The 17,273-nt window shown below is 41.3% G+C and overlaps 1 protein-coding gene across 1 annotated transcript in view; it reads left to right on the top strand.

Moving 5' to 3' along the window:
- LOC128742146 (chaoptin-like) overlaps nucleotides 1-17,273 on the top strand; it is a 31,173-nt gene extending 13,900 nt beyond the window's left edge. The window contains exon 2 of the mRNA XM_053838381.1: nucleotides 15,418-17,273. Within this exon, the coding sequence (XP_053694356.1) occupies nucleotides 15,418-17,161 (1,744 nt within the window). The 3' untranslated portion in view covers nucleotides 17,162-17,273. The remainder of the gene's footprint in view (nucleotides 1-15,417) is intronic.

Here is a 17,273-nt window from a genome sequence, read left to right as displayed (position 1 = left end):
GCAAAGATAATCGTGACACGAAAAAGTGATAGATTTTGAACACTAATAGCTCAGCCAATTCTGAATATATTTTTATTGTTCGCATCCATTCAAACCACAAAAGATGTGCCTTTCGTATAGTTTGAATTTCGCAAGTAACTGCTGTAATTTCCACGCAAAGTTGAGCCATTTTTACCAGTTCACAAGTTGTTTATAAGTTCACAGTTTTCAGCACATCATTTCATTATTAGTTTACGTTGCTAAGTTGCTACAGGCAACACTCTCTAGCCACGTCGTTGATAAAACAGAAGAAATTAGAAAAAACGAGGGATATTGAAAATTTGTTTGAATGAAGCCAAGACTACTTGATCACATCATCTGTTTCTATGCAGCATGTTGTACGTAAATTGCACCATCAGAATGACACCAACAGTTAGTGACAAATTGTACAAGAAGGGCAAGTCAAATGAATAAGTCACGCCATAAGGAGAGCTAGAGTAGTGTTTTACCTTTGTTATACAATATAACAAAGGTTTAGGAATTGGTCGAAAAACACGAAGTCGATCTGAGGCCCGGAGGGCCGTGTCACATATACCAATCGATCAGGTTCGACGAATGAGCAATGTCTGTGTGTGTGTGTGTGTGTGTGTGTGTATGTGTGTATGTGTGTGCGCTTCAATTTTCAATCGCCTATTTCTCGGAGATGGCTGAACCGATTCGTCTGCTATAACTTGTATTTGAAAGGTATTTTTACCTAGTATATCACTATTAAATGGTTTCGAGGTCTGACTTTTAGTTTAAAAGTTATAAGCAAAAATGTGAAAATTACGTGACACGATTTTCTCCGGAACCACATAACCGATTTCATCGATCTTAGTACCAAATAAAAGCTCTTACTATTGCTAAACTTCACGCCGATTTTTATTAAAAACAAACAAGTGGTTTAAAAGTTATGCTTAAAAAACCAGTTTTGACAAGGTTCAAATGATCGCCTGTTTCTCAGAGATGGCCAAACTGATTTACCTGCTATTAGTTTCATTTGGCAGGTAATATAGCCGGATAGATCACTATTGAATGGTTTTTTGATTGGATGTTTAATTTGAAAGTTATGAGTAATTCAATACACTACACCAAAATTAACAATAATTTATAATGTTTTTAACCAAGAAAAATAACCTAATTTCAATTATTTTAATATCAAACGAGAGGTTTTCACACTACGAATATATATGCAAAATTTCATAAGAATTGGTTTTACCGGTCAAAAGATATTAACCCTCGAACACTCGCGCCAACTTTTATAACACAGTTACTCGCGCGCACAATAGCCCAAAACCAAAGAAAACGTGCGCACTAGAGTTTTTACTAGGAAAACTTGGTTTTAAGTTTATCGAACCTTTGGAAGAGTTACTTGAAATTGAAAGCTCTATCGTCTGGTAGAATTTGAATTTTGATTAATCCCCCTAAAAGTGAAATAAAAAAATTATTTTCCTTCAGTTTCAATATAACACATTGATGTGTTCTGCAAAGTTTTAGAGCATATTATTACAAGAAATTTTGCTGAAGACAGTAACCTTCTATCTCTTCAACGAAGAGATCTTATTTATTGTATATGAATTTAAAAATCAGTTTTTCTATTTTAACTCTTTTTGTAATTGTTGTATGACTTTTTCATATATTACAAAGTTGTATAAATAATAAAAATACACAACTTTGCTGAACATAGTATACCTCTATGTTTCCTTGTTTACGAACTGTAGAACTTTGATTATAAAAAATACCCTGATTTTAACCCCGAATTACTCGACTACCAACAGACGGATACATTTTAAACATTTTACATTTGCTGGTAGTTTTGCTGCACACAGACACCATTTTTCCATATGAAGAAACGAAAGAAAATTCCAGTTGGGGCCAATTGCGGTACACCTCACATGCTACTTGCTTCGTTTCTGTGATGTCAGTTTATGCTAATCTATTTTCCTAACAATTTAAAGTAATAATGCATTGAATAATTCTGACATTTTGCTCATAACAAGTTTATTGAAGAATATACGTTAGTATACGAATATACGTAATATACGATTTGTAACTATATAACAATATGGCATTCAAAAACCTACATATGGTGTACAAAATACAACAACGTGAGTAACCGAAGGTTCATAAAAATTGATGAAATTTATTCAAGAGAACTTTATTGTTGTGAATCAAATAGAATGGCGTTACAGGAAATTATGCATAGTTCAAAAACCTTTTAACTAGACCTTTACTACGCAATGTATATGTTAAACAATAATATTTCATCTTACAACTTACTTTTACTTGCACTTACCCTCATTAGTAACAACTTACTCAGCAATTTCATGAGAAAAGAAACTATCAAAATTTATAAGTGCTTCTATTTGTTTCAAATTTTGTAAACTTATTCAATTTCCAAAAATTTCATGAAAACCAAACGTGTCGATTTCTATCTCAAATTGCAAGTAAGACGGTATAACAAAGGTTCCTTTCACCACTAGGTGGATTAAATTAGGTTTTTCAATAAACAATCAGCAGCATGAACTGTTTAACCAACGATATCTATCTTCAAATGCACTGCCGCTAGGTTTTCCGGTATGACTCTCTACCACAAGTACTTCACGATTACCTCTCGCGGGCTTTAGATCTCTATTGGTTTACTGTCATCTAATGAATTGGATCAGCTGGTTGTCTAAAAGCTACCAAGGTTATTACCAAGTACACTTACCCAAAATAAATGTTTTAGAATAAGCTCTATGAATCGTCAGTCAGCCTTTTCAAGGGCAATATGGGACTTTAAATAAATTCATTTCTTCGCTTAGCAAAATAGTTTTTTTAACCAGGATCCTTGCTTATTATATCAACTAGATACCCTTTCCCGCAAATAAAGAAAAAGGTGATGCTATCTACCGGCTGCAGTTTCCTAGGAGTCCCAAAACCCAATGAGATTAATTTTCTGTAAGGCGCTAGTACATATTATAAACTAGGCAAATACCAAAAATCTGCTGATTGGCCTGAAGATTTCTGAGGAATCACAACGGGTGAACAGTACCGCAGGCTTTTTGTGACCTGCACCAGGATTTTATTGCATCAACTTTACGTAGTCCTACGTTACACAGGCGGTTGAGTCTAGAAAACAACTTTTCACCTTTTTTTAGCTCCCGATTTTCAATGCTAATTTCAAAGAGGGGAGACGAACGTGAAAAATAATTTGCAATGGCCTTACGAGTATTTTGTATTCTCTTAATTCTAAAGTCTAAAGCCTAGTATCGACCTGAAAAGAAATGGGCAAAAAGATAGGCCAAGAAATGCTAAAGAAAAGATTTTCCGTTTGCGATTTCTTTACCAGTATGCACCTCACAAGAAATATTGTTTTACTTTCAGATGGCGCAGTTTTACATGCAAGTAAATTGAAACGCCACTTTTCCGTACGGAATAATATCCGACGCAATTATTACCACAAGAAAAAATGACAGATAATTGCTTGCCTTGCAGTTGTCAAAATTTCTTCGGTAATTAGCAGGATTTTTTCTTGAGCTATTTTCTTTTCAGCTGGATACTAGGCTTAAGTTATAAATTATTAAAAATTCGAAGATTACCGTTCTGGTTCAAACTTCAAACACAGACAAACAGACGAGACACTCGCGTTAATTCCATCGTCCATTCAAAAACCACTTATTTTTTCAAAAAAACATGTTTCGCAACATGGCCACACCGCGGCGCTCGAGTGTTGCTTTGAGTTTTCAGTATAAAACCATACAAATGTAAAAAACCTGCAGTATAAAACCCTGTAAATGTAAAAAACCTACAGTATAAAACCCTGCAAATGCAAGCTATTCCGCAACATGCATAACAGAGGGCGATAGTGTGCAAGCAAAATGTGTTTAGGACGATGGTTTTTGAAGAATTTTCTTCTATGTGTCATGTCAGTTCGTCAGTGCTTCAAAGCTATGCTGAAACTGTCTTCAAAGTAAAATGTTCGAAAACATCTTTATTCTACCACACAAATGGTTTAATAGCATGACAATTCATTTATTTTCGAGAGAAAATTTAAAAAATGAGGATATAATGTTATTTTACATTGAAAACCACTAAAAAGTTACAGTTCAGTTTTGATTCAAACTTCGAACCCTTTCATGGTCGACGTTAACCTTCCGTTACTCGCGCTGTTGTATTTTGTACAATGCCATTTTGTTTTAAAGTAACAGATCGATGTCAAACCAAGATGTATTCTTCAATAAACTTATTATGAACAAAATGACATCAATACCTTAATGTTTTAAACTGTTCAGTAAAATAGATGAGCATAAACCGAAATCGCAGAAACGATGCAAGCGACGTGTGAGGGGTACCGCATTTGGTCCCTACTGGAATTTTCTCTTATTTCTTCATAACGGAAAATGGTTTCTGTATACAGCAAAGTTATTCAGCAGTTGATGGTCATTCAGCAGGTGTGCAAAAGTTCATAATTTCGTGACTTCACGCCACTAGTGTATGGGCTAGTCTTCTGAATGTGTTCTATCTACGGAATCTGTTTTTTTTGTAAGATCCTGTTTTAAGAAAATGTTTTAGTGGACCAAAAATGCTAGGTTGATGAACGGAAGTATCCAATTTTCACACTATGTGTCATCACTGTGCAAAAAACCCGAATTAATCCACCTAGCGGCGTGACCTAGCCTTTCTACTGCCACAATAATCATTATTTAATTTCTCAGGAACTTAATTGTAGATGTATAGATGTTATATTAGACTATATTTTTAAATATCCGTTCCGTATTCCTCAAAATCCTTATTTGCCAGTAAAATTCACAACGTATTGTGTAGAATAATTATATTTTCTTTCCTTGGGTGCGTAAATACATGTAAGCATCATTTGTGTTACTTGATGAACACCTTATTTAGTTTATAATATTTATAGAAAAATAATGTAAACACAAGAGATAATTTTTACAGACTTGAATGAATATGTATAGAAAATTAGAAATTAACCCTCTAACGGGTCTACAGACGGCCTTAACTTTCGGGCTTCAGAGCCACATACGAAACTTGTTTTGAATTGACAATATGAAGTTCATAGCAGATTTTTTGATATTTTGATATTAATACCATGCATTCAAAAGTTAGCATCTTTGAAAAACAAGAGTTCAGAAAAATTATTATTACATTTCGCTTTTGAAGAAAAAGGATATCTACAACAAAATGATTGATCTCAAAATTTTACTATTGGTTTGCTTGGCTTCAATTTTGCAATATATCTGAATTAGAAAAAAATTACTGAATAGAGCATTAGATATGAAAACGAGAAATGGAACTATTTCTTAGCTAGCGCTCCTTCAGACAATTATTTTTGCATGAAAATCAAAACTTAAGCTTCTTTTGAATGTACTTTCATGAAAAGATAGTCATTACCTTGATCGCATCGTTTTTACAATGTTAGAGGGCTAGGAAAACAAGATGAGGTCGAAAAATAGTGCCAAAGCTGCGCCATAAACATGCTTGAGAATGGGAAATACGATCGATATGATTCCCAGTGCTTGTCTTTTTTTGATTTATTTATTAAAACATGATACATGACATAAGACATCTGTACTTTAAAATATCACTAACGAAAACAAATCTTACAAAATTTCTACCGTGCAACGTTTACTTCCTATTTTTCATATAACATTTTTAAGCTCTAGTATCTATTGATTGAAAAGAGCATCTATTGATGCTCAGAATTTGTTTGGAGTTTGTACAAATTTATTTGGAAAAATCAACTCACTAGTATTTTTGATTCTATACACCACTATACCTACATGCTTAAATAAACTGCTTTTCTTCGCTTTTTGCTTTTCTTGTACAATTGTGAGTAACAGCAAGTGAAGAAAATGGCAATTGAAATCTGAAATCAAAGAGAAGAAAAAACTTTTCGATTGAATCCCACTATTTAATATTTATTTGCAACAGATACGTAGTTCGTCTACGACGTGCAGGCTTCATCAGTGTCTTATTTTAAAGCGTATACGTATCTGTCGCGAATAAATATTAAATAGTGGAATTTAGTCGGTAAAAGTTTTTTCTTTTCTTTAATTTCATAGTTCGTATTCCACTAAGAGGCTTCAAAAACTTTAGACAATTGACATGTTTCTCACTTTTCTTGAATTTCATTGCAAATTTTAAAATTGCAAATTGTCATCACATACATACATACATACATACACACATACATACATACATACATACATACATACATACATACATACACACATACATACATACATACATACATACATACATACATACATACATACATACATACATACATACATACATACATACATACATACATACATACATACATACATACATACATACACACACACATACACACATACATCACACACATCTCATACATTGAATACAATCAACATTTGATTGATATGTTTTGATTTCACACGTTTTAACGGTTTAATATACGGTGCTTAAGTGTTAAAGTTTGAATAACTTTTGAATGAGCCGTCCGATTTTAAATAACTCGGTTTCGTTTGATAGATTTCAGCAGTAATTTTCAAATAATCATAAAATGTGTGATGTTTTTCATTAAATTAATGCTTATATGTTACATAAATATGTTTTAAATACTATTTTTTCACATTTCTTTATGTAACTTTCAAACTACAATTCCAATCGTCATGAAATTTGGAAGTTAAGGGTTTGCAAGGCTCCTCTTTCATATGCAATCAATTTTGTTCAAATCGGTTAAGAGACCTATGAGATAATGAAGTCCCATATTTTTCGTATTTTTATACATAACTTTTGAACTAAAAGTCCGATCAGTATGAAATTCAATAGCGACCAATGGGACACCTAGACCTTTCATTTGACACTTAGAACATTAAAATCGGTCCAGCCATCTCCGAGAAAAGTGAGTGAGATTAAAAGCGTCACATACACACACACACACATACACACACACACACACATACATACACACACACAGAAAATGCTCAGTTTTCGAAACTGAGTCGAATGGTATATAACATTCGGCCCGCAGGACCTTCTTTCCATTTCCGGTTTTCCAAGTGATTTCTATACCTTTATACTATATATTTATATAGTAGAAAGGCAAAACTTTCTAAACATCTTGCCCAAGTAAATCAAAACATCACATCACCCCTACTTTCTAACCACAGATGCCATAGATGCCAACAGCAGAAATGTTATTATACTCTATGTGCTGAGATGTGTTATGTTTAAAATATCTAAGAAAACTTGATAACTGCTAGAAAAAAATTTAATCAATAGAATCATTTAGGAACGATAAAAGGATCTTTCCGAATGCATCAACTGGTATATGACCGCAATTGTAAGATGTACAATTTACAGCGGGTTTTGGCGCCGCCTAGTGACAAACTTATAACTTCTATCCCCCAAACGAAAGGTCTTAACCTACTGATAAACTTTGCTGAAGACAGTAACTTTCTATATAGCCAGGATTCCGAGATATTCCGAGATTAAAAGTGTTGTACAAAATACAACGCGCGAGTATCCGTGTTACAAAAGTTGACGCGAGTAACAGAAGGTTAAGAACTCGTATTTCAGTCTCAGACATCGAACACTTGTAAGGGCTGTATCGAAAAGTTTTTAGCAACATCTATCCGTGAATAAAAATGAAATACGATTATTATTCCAACTTGTGTTTTCGGTTCATTGAAGATCAGTTCGACTTGAAACAATAGTATGGCTTGCATTAGTCAAAATATTAGGTTCTAAAGAATGAGTGCACTTTTGATGAAATGCCTTCCAGCAAATTATGCACACTTGCTTATTTGTATTTCCTTGGTGCTGCTGTGGCTGGTAAACGGCTGAATAATGCGTACCGTCGGTGCCTTGTGCGCGTGTTGGCATAAAATAGACCCTACAGTGGTTCATAGCCTCTTATTCAGCAATTCCTATTCCTACCTCCTCGTGGTACCAGCCAGGATTCGAGCAACTTTGCTGGAGATCGGGTAACCAACCCCGGTGGAAGCTAAGGTCGTATGCTGACAGGAAAGGAGGCTCTTTCGAGCTTCGTTGGGCCTCCGGCGAAACAGGGGGTCGGTGTAGCAGGCTTTGCAAGCCGTCACCACGATAAATACTAAAGCACGGAACGAAGAACAAATATATTCTTACTGGAACAATCGGAATAGACCCACGCGACGAAAAAGGACTATGGATTGGAAACTCGGGACGTGGAATTGCCGATCTCTCAACTTCCAAGGGAGCACTCGAGTGCTCTCCGACGTATTGAAGAGCCGCAAGTTCGACGTCGTAGCGCTGCAGGAGGTGTGCTGGAAGAGCTCAACGGTACGTACGTTCAGAGATGGACATACCATCTACCAGAGCTGCGGCAACACACACGAGCTGGGTACAGCTTTCATAGTGATGGGCGAGATGCGGAAACGGGTGATTGGGTGGTGGCCAATCAATCCTCGAATGTGCAGGTTGAGAATCAAGGCCTGATTCTTCAATATAAGCATCATCAACGTGCACAGCCCTCACCTCAGAAGTACCGATGACGACAAGGATGAATTCTACGCGCAGTTGGAGAGTGAATACGACCGCTGCCCAAAACATGATATCAAGATCGTCATCGGGGATTTCAATGCTCAGGTCGGCCAGGAGGAGGAATACAAACCGGTGATTGGAAGGTTCAGTGCACACCAGCGGACCAATGAAATGGGCCTAAGACTTATCGACTTTGCCGCCTCCAAGAATATGGCCGTACGTAGTATCTTTTTCCAGCACAGAATCCATCATAATGCATAATGGAGGTCACTAAATCAGACAGAATAACAGATCGACCACGTTTTGATCGACAGTCGGCACTTTTCAGACATTATCGACGTCAGATCCTATCGAAGCGCTAGGGTTGACTCGGACCACTACCTAGTTATGGTTAAGATGCGCCCAAGACTCTCCGTTGTGAACAACATTCGGTACCGATGCCAGCCTCGGTTAGATCAGCCAGACGTCGCCGCAAATTACGCGCATTCACTCGAAGCTGCACTGCCGGAAGAGGACGAGCTGGACGAAGCCGCTCTCGAGGACTGTTGGAACACTATCAAAACAGCCATCAGCAGTGTAGCGGAGAACTCCATCGGGCATGTGGCCCGGAATCAGCGGAACGATTGGTTTGACGATGATTGTAGAAAGGTGATGGAATAGGAGAACGCTGCGCGGGCGGCCAAGATGCACAGTGCCTCACGTCAGAATGTGGAAAGACACAAACAGAAGAAGGTGCAGCGCAACCAAATCTTTCGGGAGAAAAAGCGCTACCTGGAAGAGCAGGAATATGCCGAGTTGGAGCGGCTGCATCGTTCTCAGGAAACGCGAAAGTTCTACCAGAAACTGATCGGATCCCACAAAGGCTTTGTGCCGCGAGCCGAAATATGTCGGGATAAGACTGGCAGTATTCTGACGGACGATCGTGAGGTGACCGATAGGTGGAAGCAGCACTTCGACGAACACCTGAATGGCGCCCAGGCGGAGAACCATGGCGGCGGGGAAAGCGATTTCGACGGTGCAACCAACGGGGAAGAGGTGCCAGCCCCAACGATAGGCGAAGTTAAGGAGGCCATCATGCAGCTAAAGAACAACAAGTTAGCTGGAAAAGATGGCAACGGAGCGGAGCTTATTAAAGTGGGACCAGAAAAGCTGGTCGTTTGTCTGCACCGACTAATTGTTAGAATTTGGAATGCGGAGCAGCTACCGGAGGAGTGGAAAGATGGGGTTATCTGCCCGATCTGTAAAAAGGGCGACAAGTTGGACTGTGAGAACTATCGAGCGATCACCGTTCTCAATGCAGCCCTCAATACAGCACTTTATACTGTCTTAAATCATTTTCCGCCGACTATCACCAATTGCGAATAGATTTGTGGGAACATATCAAGCCGGCTTCGTCGAAGCTCGGTTTACAACGGATCAAATATTTACACTGCGGCAAATCCTCCAAAAGGGTCGTGAATACAGAGTTCCAACGTATCATTTGTTCGTTAACTTCAAAGCCGCATTTGATACCATCGACCGGAAAGAGCTATGGAAAATCATGGACGAGAACAGCTTCCCCAGGAAGCTCTTCGAACTGATTAAATCTACGATGGATGGTACACAGTGCTGTGTGCGGATTTCGGGTGGATTGTCAAGTTCATTCGAATCACACAGCGGGCTTCGTCAAGGTGATGGTCTTTCATACCTGCTGTTCAACATAGCGCTACAAGGTGTTATGAACTGAGCGGATATCATCACGCGGGGCACGATATTCAACAAATCTAGTCAATTCGTCTGCTTTGCCGATGACATGGATATTATCGGCAGAACATCTGTGGCGGTGGCTGAACAGTACACCAGACTAAAGCGCGAAGCAGAAAAGATTGGGTTAAAGGTAAATACGTCTAAAACAAAGTACATGCTGGCCAGCGGAACCGAGGCCGAACGACACCGCTTGGGCAGTAGTATATTGATCGACGGCGATGAGTTTGAGGTAGTCGATGAATTTGTCTACCTTGGCTCACTGGTAACGGCGGACAATGATACCAGTCGTGAGATTCGGAGGCGTATTATCAGCGGAAGTCGTGCTTACTATGGGCTCCACAAGCTGGTAAACGGCTAGATAATGCGGAATATAGACCCCATAGTGGTCGTTAGCCTCTTATCCAGCAACTCCGATCCCGACCTCCTCGTGGTACCAGCCGGAATACGAGCAACCTTAGCGGAGATCGGGTAACCAACCCCGGTGGAAACTAAGGTCGTATACTAACCGGGAAGGAGGTAGTGAGTCTCGGCACTATAAGATGGCAGCCCCATCACGAGACTCGGTTGTGTTGCCCCAGTACGGCTACACACCTAAACAACACAAACTAACAACATTCAAGCATATTCGGAGCGGAATATTCGGCATCGACCTAGGCGACGAAATAAGGACGACGAATGGAGACTCGGGACTTGGAACTGCAGATCGCTAAATTTCGCAGGTTGCGAGCGGGTGCTGATTGAACAGCTGGAACCCCGCAAACTCGGCATCGTAGCTCTGCAGGAAATCTGTCGCAAAGGAGAGAAGGTATGGAAGATACGTGGCGGAAAGGCCCAGTTTTACCAGAGCGGTGGCGCTACCAACGAACTGGGAACGGGCTTTGTAGTGCTGGGCGGAATGCAGGATCGCGTGATAGATTGGAAGGCGATCAACGAGAGAATGTGTGTATTGAGGATAAAGGGCCGTTTCTTCAATTATAGCATCATTAACGTGCACTGCCCGCACGAAGGTAGACCCGACGATGAGAAAGAAGCGTTCTACGCGAGGCTGGAGGCTACGTACGACAGCTGCTCGTCACGGGACATCAAGATCGTCATCGGGGATATGAACGCCCAGGTCGGTAGGGAAGAAATGTATAGACCGGTGATAGGACCCCATAGCCTGCACACCGACACAAACGATAACGGCCAACGATGTATAAACTTCGCAGCTTCCCGAGGCCTGGTGATCCGAAGTACCTTTTTCCCGCGCAAGGATATCCACAAAGCCACCTGGAGATCACCTGACCAACGTACAATGAACCAAATTGACCACGTTCTCATAGAGGGCCGGTTCTTCTCTAACATCACGAACGTACGCTCCCGTCGGGGTGCGGATATTGATTCTGACCATTACCTAGTAGCAGTACATGTGCGCTCAAAGCTGTCCACCGTATACCGGACACGTCAAAGCCGCCCTCCTCGGCTGAACATCAGGCAGCTAGATAACCCACAAGCTGCCGAGAACTACGCGCGAGTACTGAATGAGGCACTGCCTTCTTCCGAGGAGTTAGGTGCTTCAAACCTCGAAGACGGTTGGGGCAGAATACGCTCGGCCATCGGAGAGGCCGCAACCGCGGCACTAGGTATTGAGCCTCGGAGTACACAAAATGATTGGTTTGATGGGGAATGCCAACAAGCGGTGGAGGAGAAAAAAAACGCTTGGAAAAATTATCTAAGTATTGCCACTAGAGAGAACCTGGCCAAGTACCGACGAGCTAGGAACCAGTTGACCACGATCCTGAGGAGAAAAAAGCGCCAAAAGGAGGACAGAGATCGTGAAGAATTAGAACAACTATTCCGAGCTAATGACACGCGCAAGTTTTATGAGAAGGTGAACCAAACTCGGAAGGGCTACACACCGAAACCTGACATGTGTAGGGACGAGGGAGGGAATCTAATTACAAACGAGCGCGAGGTGGTCGACAGGTGGAAGCAGTTCTTCGATGAACACCTCAATGGCGAAGTCGCAGAAGGAGGCGGAACGGAAATTAACCTAGGAGCGCCCATGGAAGATAGTGATGTCCTAGCACCTGATCTCCAAGAAGTCAAACGAGAAATCAGGTTGCTGAAGACCAATAAAGCCGCTGGGAAGGACCGCCTACCGGCAGAGCTTTATAAACATGGCGGGGAAACGCTAGCAAAGGCTCTACACTGGGTTATTTCGAGGATTTGGGAGGAGGAAAAGCTACCGGAGGAATGGATGGAAGGAGTGGTTTGTCCCATCTACAAAAAGGGTGATCGGCTAGACTGCTGCAACTATCGTGGTATTACGTTGGTAAACGCCGCCTACAAGGTACTCTCCCAGATCCTGTTACGCCGGCTGTCACCGATAGCACAAGGTTTCGTAGGGAATTATCAGGCGGGTTTCATGGGGGCTCGCGCAACTACGGACCAAATGTTTACTATCCGACAGATCTTGCAGAAATGTCGGGAGTACAACGTGCCCACGCATCACATCTTTATCGATTTCAAAGCAGCATACGATACAGTCGATCGAGACAAGCTATGGCAGATAATGCACGAATACGGTTTTCCGGACAAACTGACGCGACTGATCAGAGCTACATTGGATCGAGTGATGTGTTTCGTACGCATCTCTGGGACACTCTCGAGTCCCTTCGAGACGCGACGAGGGTTGAGACAAGGTGACGGTCTATCCTGCATGCTGTTCAACATCGCTCTTGAGGGGGTGATCCGACGAGCGGGCATTGAAACGAGAGGCACGATTTTTACCAAGAGTAGCCAACTTCTAGGCTTTGCAGATGACTTCGATATCATAGCCAGGAACTTTGCGACGGCGGAGGCAATCTACGCCAGACTGAAAGCGGAGTCTAGGAGAATTGGGCTAAAAATAAATGCGTCGAAGACCAAATACATGAAAGGAAGAGGCTCAAAGGAAACAAATGCGCGCCTCCCACGGACGGTAACCGTTGACGGCGACGAACTAGAAGTGGTAGAAGAGTTCGTGTATTTGGGATCGCTGGTGACCGCGGACAACAACACTAGTAAGGAGATCCAGCGGCGCATCCAAGCGGGAAATCGGGCCTACTTTGCCCTTCGTAAAACGCTACGATCAGGAAGCATACGCCGCCGCACGAAGCTAACAATGTACAAAACCATTATTAGACCGGTAGTTCTTTATGGACTTGAAGCCGTGACGCTGCTTACGGAGGACATACGCGCCCTTGCCGTGTTTGAGCGGAAAGTGCTGCGGACGATATTTGGCGGAGTACAAACTGAAAGCGGAGAGTGGCGGAGGCGTATGAATCACGAGCTACAGGCACTGCTTGGGGAGACTCCCATCGTACATCTAGCGAAAGTTAGCAGGCTACGGTGGGCCGGACACGTCGTAAGGATGCCGGACGACAGTGCGACGAAAACGGTCCTCTTCAACAACCCCACCGGCACCAGGAACAGGGGGGCCCAACGTGCACGATGGCTCGACCAGGTCGAAAGCGATTTGCGACTTCTGAGACGACTAGGAAATTGGCGACGAGTGGCCCAAGACCGAGTTGAATGGAGACGAGTGCTTGAAACAGCACGAGCCACCCCGGCTCTATGCTGCTGAAGAAGAAGAAGATGGGCTCCACAAGCAATTGCGGTCGAGCAGACTAAGTCTCCGTACAAAGTGCACCCTGTACAAGATGCTTATTAGACCGGTTGTTCTCTACGGGCATGAAACATGGACAATGCTCGAGGAGGACCTGCGAGTGGTCGGAGTTTTCGAACGACTAGTGCTAAGAACGATCTTCGGCGGCATACAGGAGAACGGAGTATGGAGGCGGAGGACGAACCATAAACTCGCACAGCTCTATGGCGAACCCAGTATCCAGAAGGTGGCTAAAGCTGGACGGATACGATGGGCAGGGCGTGTTGCAAGAATGCCCGACAACTACCCTGCAAAGATGGTGTTCGCCTTAAATCCGGTAGGAACAAGACGACCAGGAGCGCAGCGAGCAAGATGGTTAGACCAGGTGGAGCGAGATCTGGTGGTGAGTACACGGTGTCCGAGGAATTGGAGAGCGGTAGCCCGCTACCGAATTACATGGAGAAACTTTGTTCACCAGCCTTGTCTTAGGACGGCAAGCCACCTAAGTAAGTAAGTAAGAACTTCCCTGGCATGACTCTGTTAACTAGCCACCGTATCCGGATCGCTGTCGTCTACTCGGAATCGATTCACTCGAGCGCCGTCGAAAATGGTAACAAGCAATTTTTATTTTTATGGATCAATTTGATTTACCGACGTTTTTGTCTCTCCTGAACTGTCGCGCTTCTCAACGAACTCTCCGTTCAACTGGCTTGCTACAAATTACTTACCGCTGCACATCGTTTGGTTATCAGGAATCGATTACCGCATGCATTAGGACCTTCGCAATGGTTGAACAATTATACTTCAATAAATCAACGCAGAAATGCGCCACGAAACTAAAAAGGGTCGAATATCTTATATCTATCACTTATTTATCAAGTCATTTATTAAGACTTTAAAAATTCAGATAAATGTTTTGTAAGAAATAAATAAAAAAATACAACTTTTTTATATTATAACTCATATTATAAGGAGGCACGTTTTGAGAATATTTTAGTTGTTAGTAGATGTTTCAAAGACGTTTTACCAAACGAAAAAGGGGTAAATACTTTTTCTCCGCGTATTTGATACGTAAAAGCAGCGGATTCTAAATGAACATGCTCGTTAGAACTACACTTTGGAAAGATCATATACATGTAACAAATAATAAAAGGTTTGTGCCAATTTCATTCTGCATAGATTCATGTTTCTTTTTTCAATGATTCAATGAATCGGGAGTGATATCATGTTGATAATATGTGCTGGAGGAGGTAAACATTTTTGGAAAAACAAAATCAAATCATAACATTGTAAATATTGTGATATTGGTCATTGATCATTGCATTATAATATTCTCACAACTTTTGAGCAAAAAAAATTGTGCGTAAACCGAATTAAACGATAATTTGTTTTAAACTTTATTAGTAAACTAGTCGTCTTTAACTGTATTAATTGTTTTTATTGTTCAATTCAAACCAATTATCTATTATGCCAGAAGTAATCTAATTTTTTTCATTCTCATTCCCTTTTTTCAGGTTCCAATCTCGACATATAGACACATGCATCGCGTTACCACTTTTCCTGTTAGTGATAGGCACCTGCATTGGGCACGTGGCAACCGATGTATGTGGCAGCACGAAAAGCGATCGTCATCGGACGCTTATGGAAAAGTACCGTAGTTCTCCCAACTGGAACGGGATTCTAACGGAGGACGTACTAAATCTGAAGGAGAACCAAACGGAAATCAATCTCTCCCAACAAGGATTTAGTGAAGTGCATTGGCATCTGAGCAGTATTGTCGGCGAAGGATACGATGTGTACGAACTGGATATGTCCTATAATAACCTCGATACGATCAATGAACTGACGTTTCTTAAATTTTATTCACTGGAAATGTTGAACCTGTCCTATAATCGCATCACAACGATACATAATTTAACCTTCGGTTCTTTGATTCGATTAATGGATTTGGATTTGTCCTTCAATTTAATCCATTCGATCGAGCTAGAAGCATTCAACCGTCTGTACGGATTGGAATCACTTAATTTACGAGAGAACTGTCTAATTACATTGAACGAGCATCAGTTTCATTTCAATGATCATCTGTCATCGATCCATCTGGACAACAATCAGCTACTTTATATTCCGTCCAGCCTCTTCGATGCTCTCGCTATGGTGGAAGAACTGTTCGAATTGGATCTGTCGTTCAATCAACTTCGTCGGATGCCCTATATCGAAGCGAAGGAAATCGGTCTACTGAAGATTGATAACAACCAAATTAGAATCCTGTCTGTAAACCGTACATACAATTTACGAGCGTTGGAAGCACATCACAACCAAATCCAGGATGCGGACCTATTTCAGTTTAGTTCTGCTCAGCATGTTGATCTATCACACAACTATTTGGATAACATTGTTGGTTTACACGAAATGAATCAATTGGAATACTTGGACATATCATCTAACAACGTTTCGAAATTCGACTACAATCTAAAATATTCCATTCGGAACATTCCAACGTTAACAACGCTGCGATTGCAAAATTGCAGTCTCACTGAAGACAACATGGACGGTCTGCTTGCTTCGGATTCGTTGCTGAATCTAGATCTGTCGCAGAATGGTTTTGTTCACCTGAACATAAGCCACCTATCCAAACTGAAATCACTTCAATACGTGAGTTTGAACTTCAACTTCCTGCAGGAATTGATCGACTACGAACATATGGCGACACATTTCCCCTATCTGGAAATGATATCTCTCTCGTTCAATCGCTGGAACTGTTCCTACTTCGATAAACTGTTAGCCTATTTGAACCAGACCCGCATCCACACGACAACCGATCCGCGAGACTGCTACATCAACGGCAGCCACGTGGCCGATTCCGCCGTGCAGGAAACGTTCGACCCGGACTACACACTGAACCATGTCAGGCGAGATCTGAATGTGGTTAAAAATTTGGGCCGCAGTATGACCTACTTCATGTACGCCCTGTACTACAACATGCGCGGCCTGAATAATCACACTCAATTCCTGCTGGAGCTGAGCGGCCGCAAGATGCAAGGAATGGAAACCGAACTGAGCCACCTGATCGGGATGGTTGGCTTCCTGGTGGGAATACTGTGCATCATTCTGGTGCTGGCAGTTGGATACTGTGTGCGGAACTTGTGGAGAAAATGGCGACTGGACAGATCGGTTAAGGTTGTTGCCTACAGTAACAAGCGAAATAACGAATTTAGTAACGGCGTTGCCGTCAACGAGGTTATACGTGATAATATTTGAAGGAGTGAGCAGCCCCCCATTCTATGCTTTGAGGGTGCCATAGAGCTGTTACCAAAATGTGAACAATCCCTAAGTTTACGTGATATTGTAAATTGGAATAAATATTGATTGA

The sequence above is a fragment of the Sabethes cyaneus genome, chromosome 3 (genome assembly GCF_943734655.1).
Source record: "Sabethes cyaneus chromosome 3, idSabCyanKW18_F2, whole genome shotgun sequence".
Taxonomy (NCBI): Eukaryota; Metazoa; Arthropoda; class Insecta; order Diptera; family Culicidae; genus Sabethes; species Sabethes cyaneus.
Note: the sequence above shows the minus strand (reverse complement) of the source record. Positions and strands in the feature narration are given on the sequence as shown.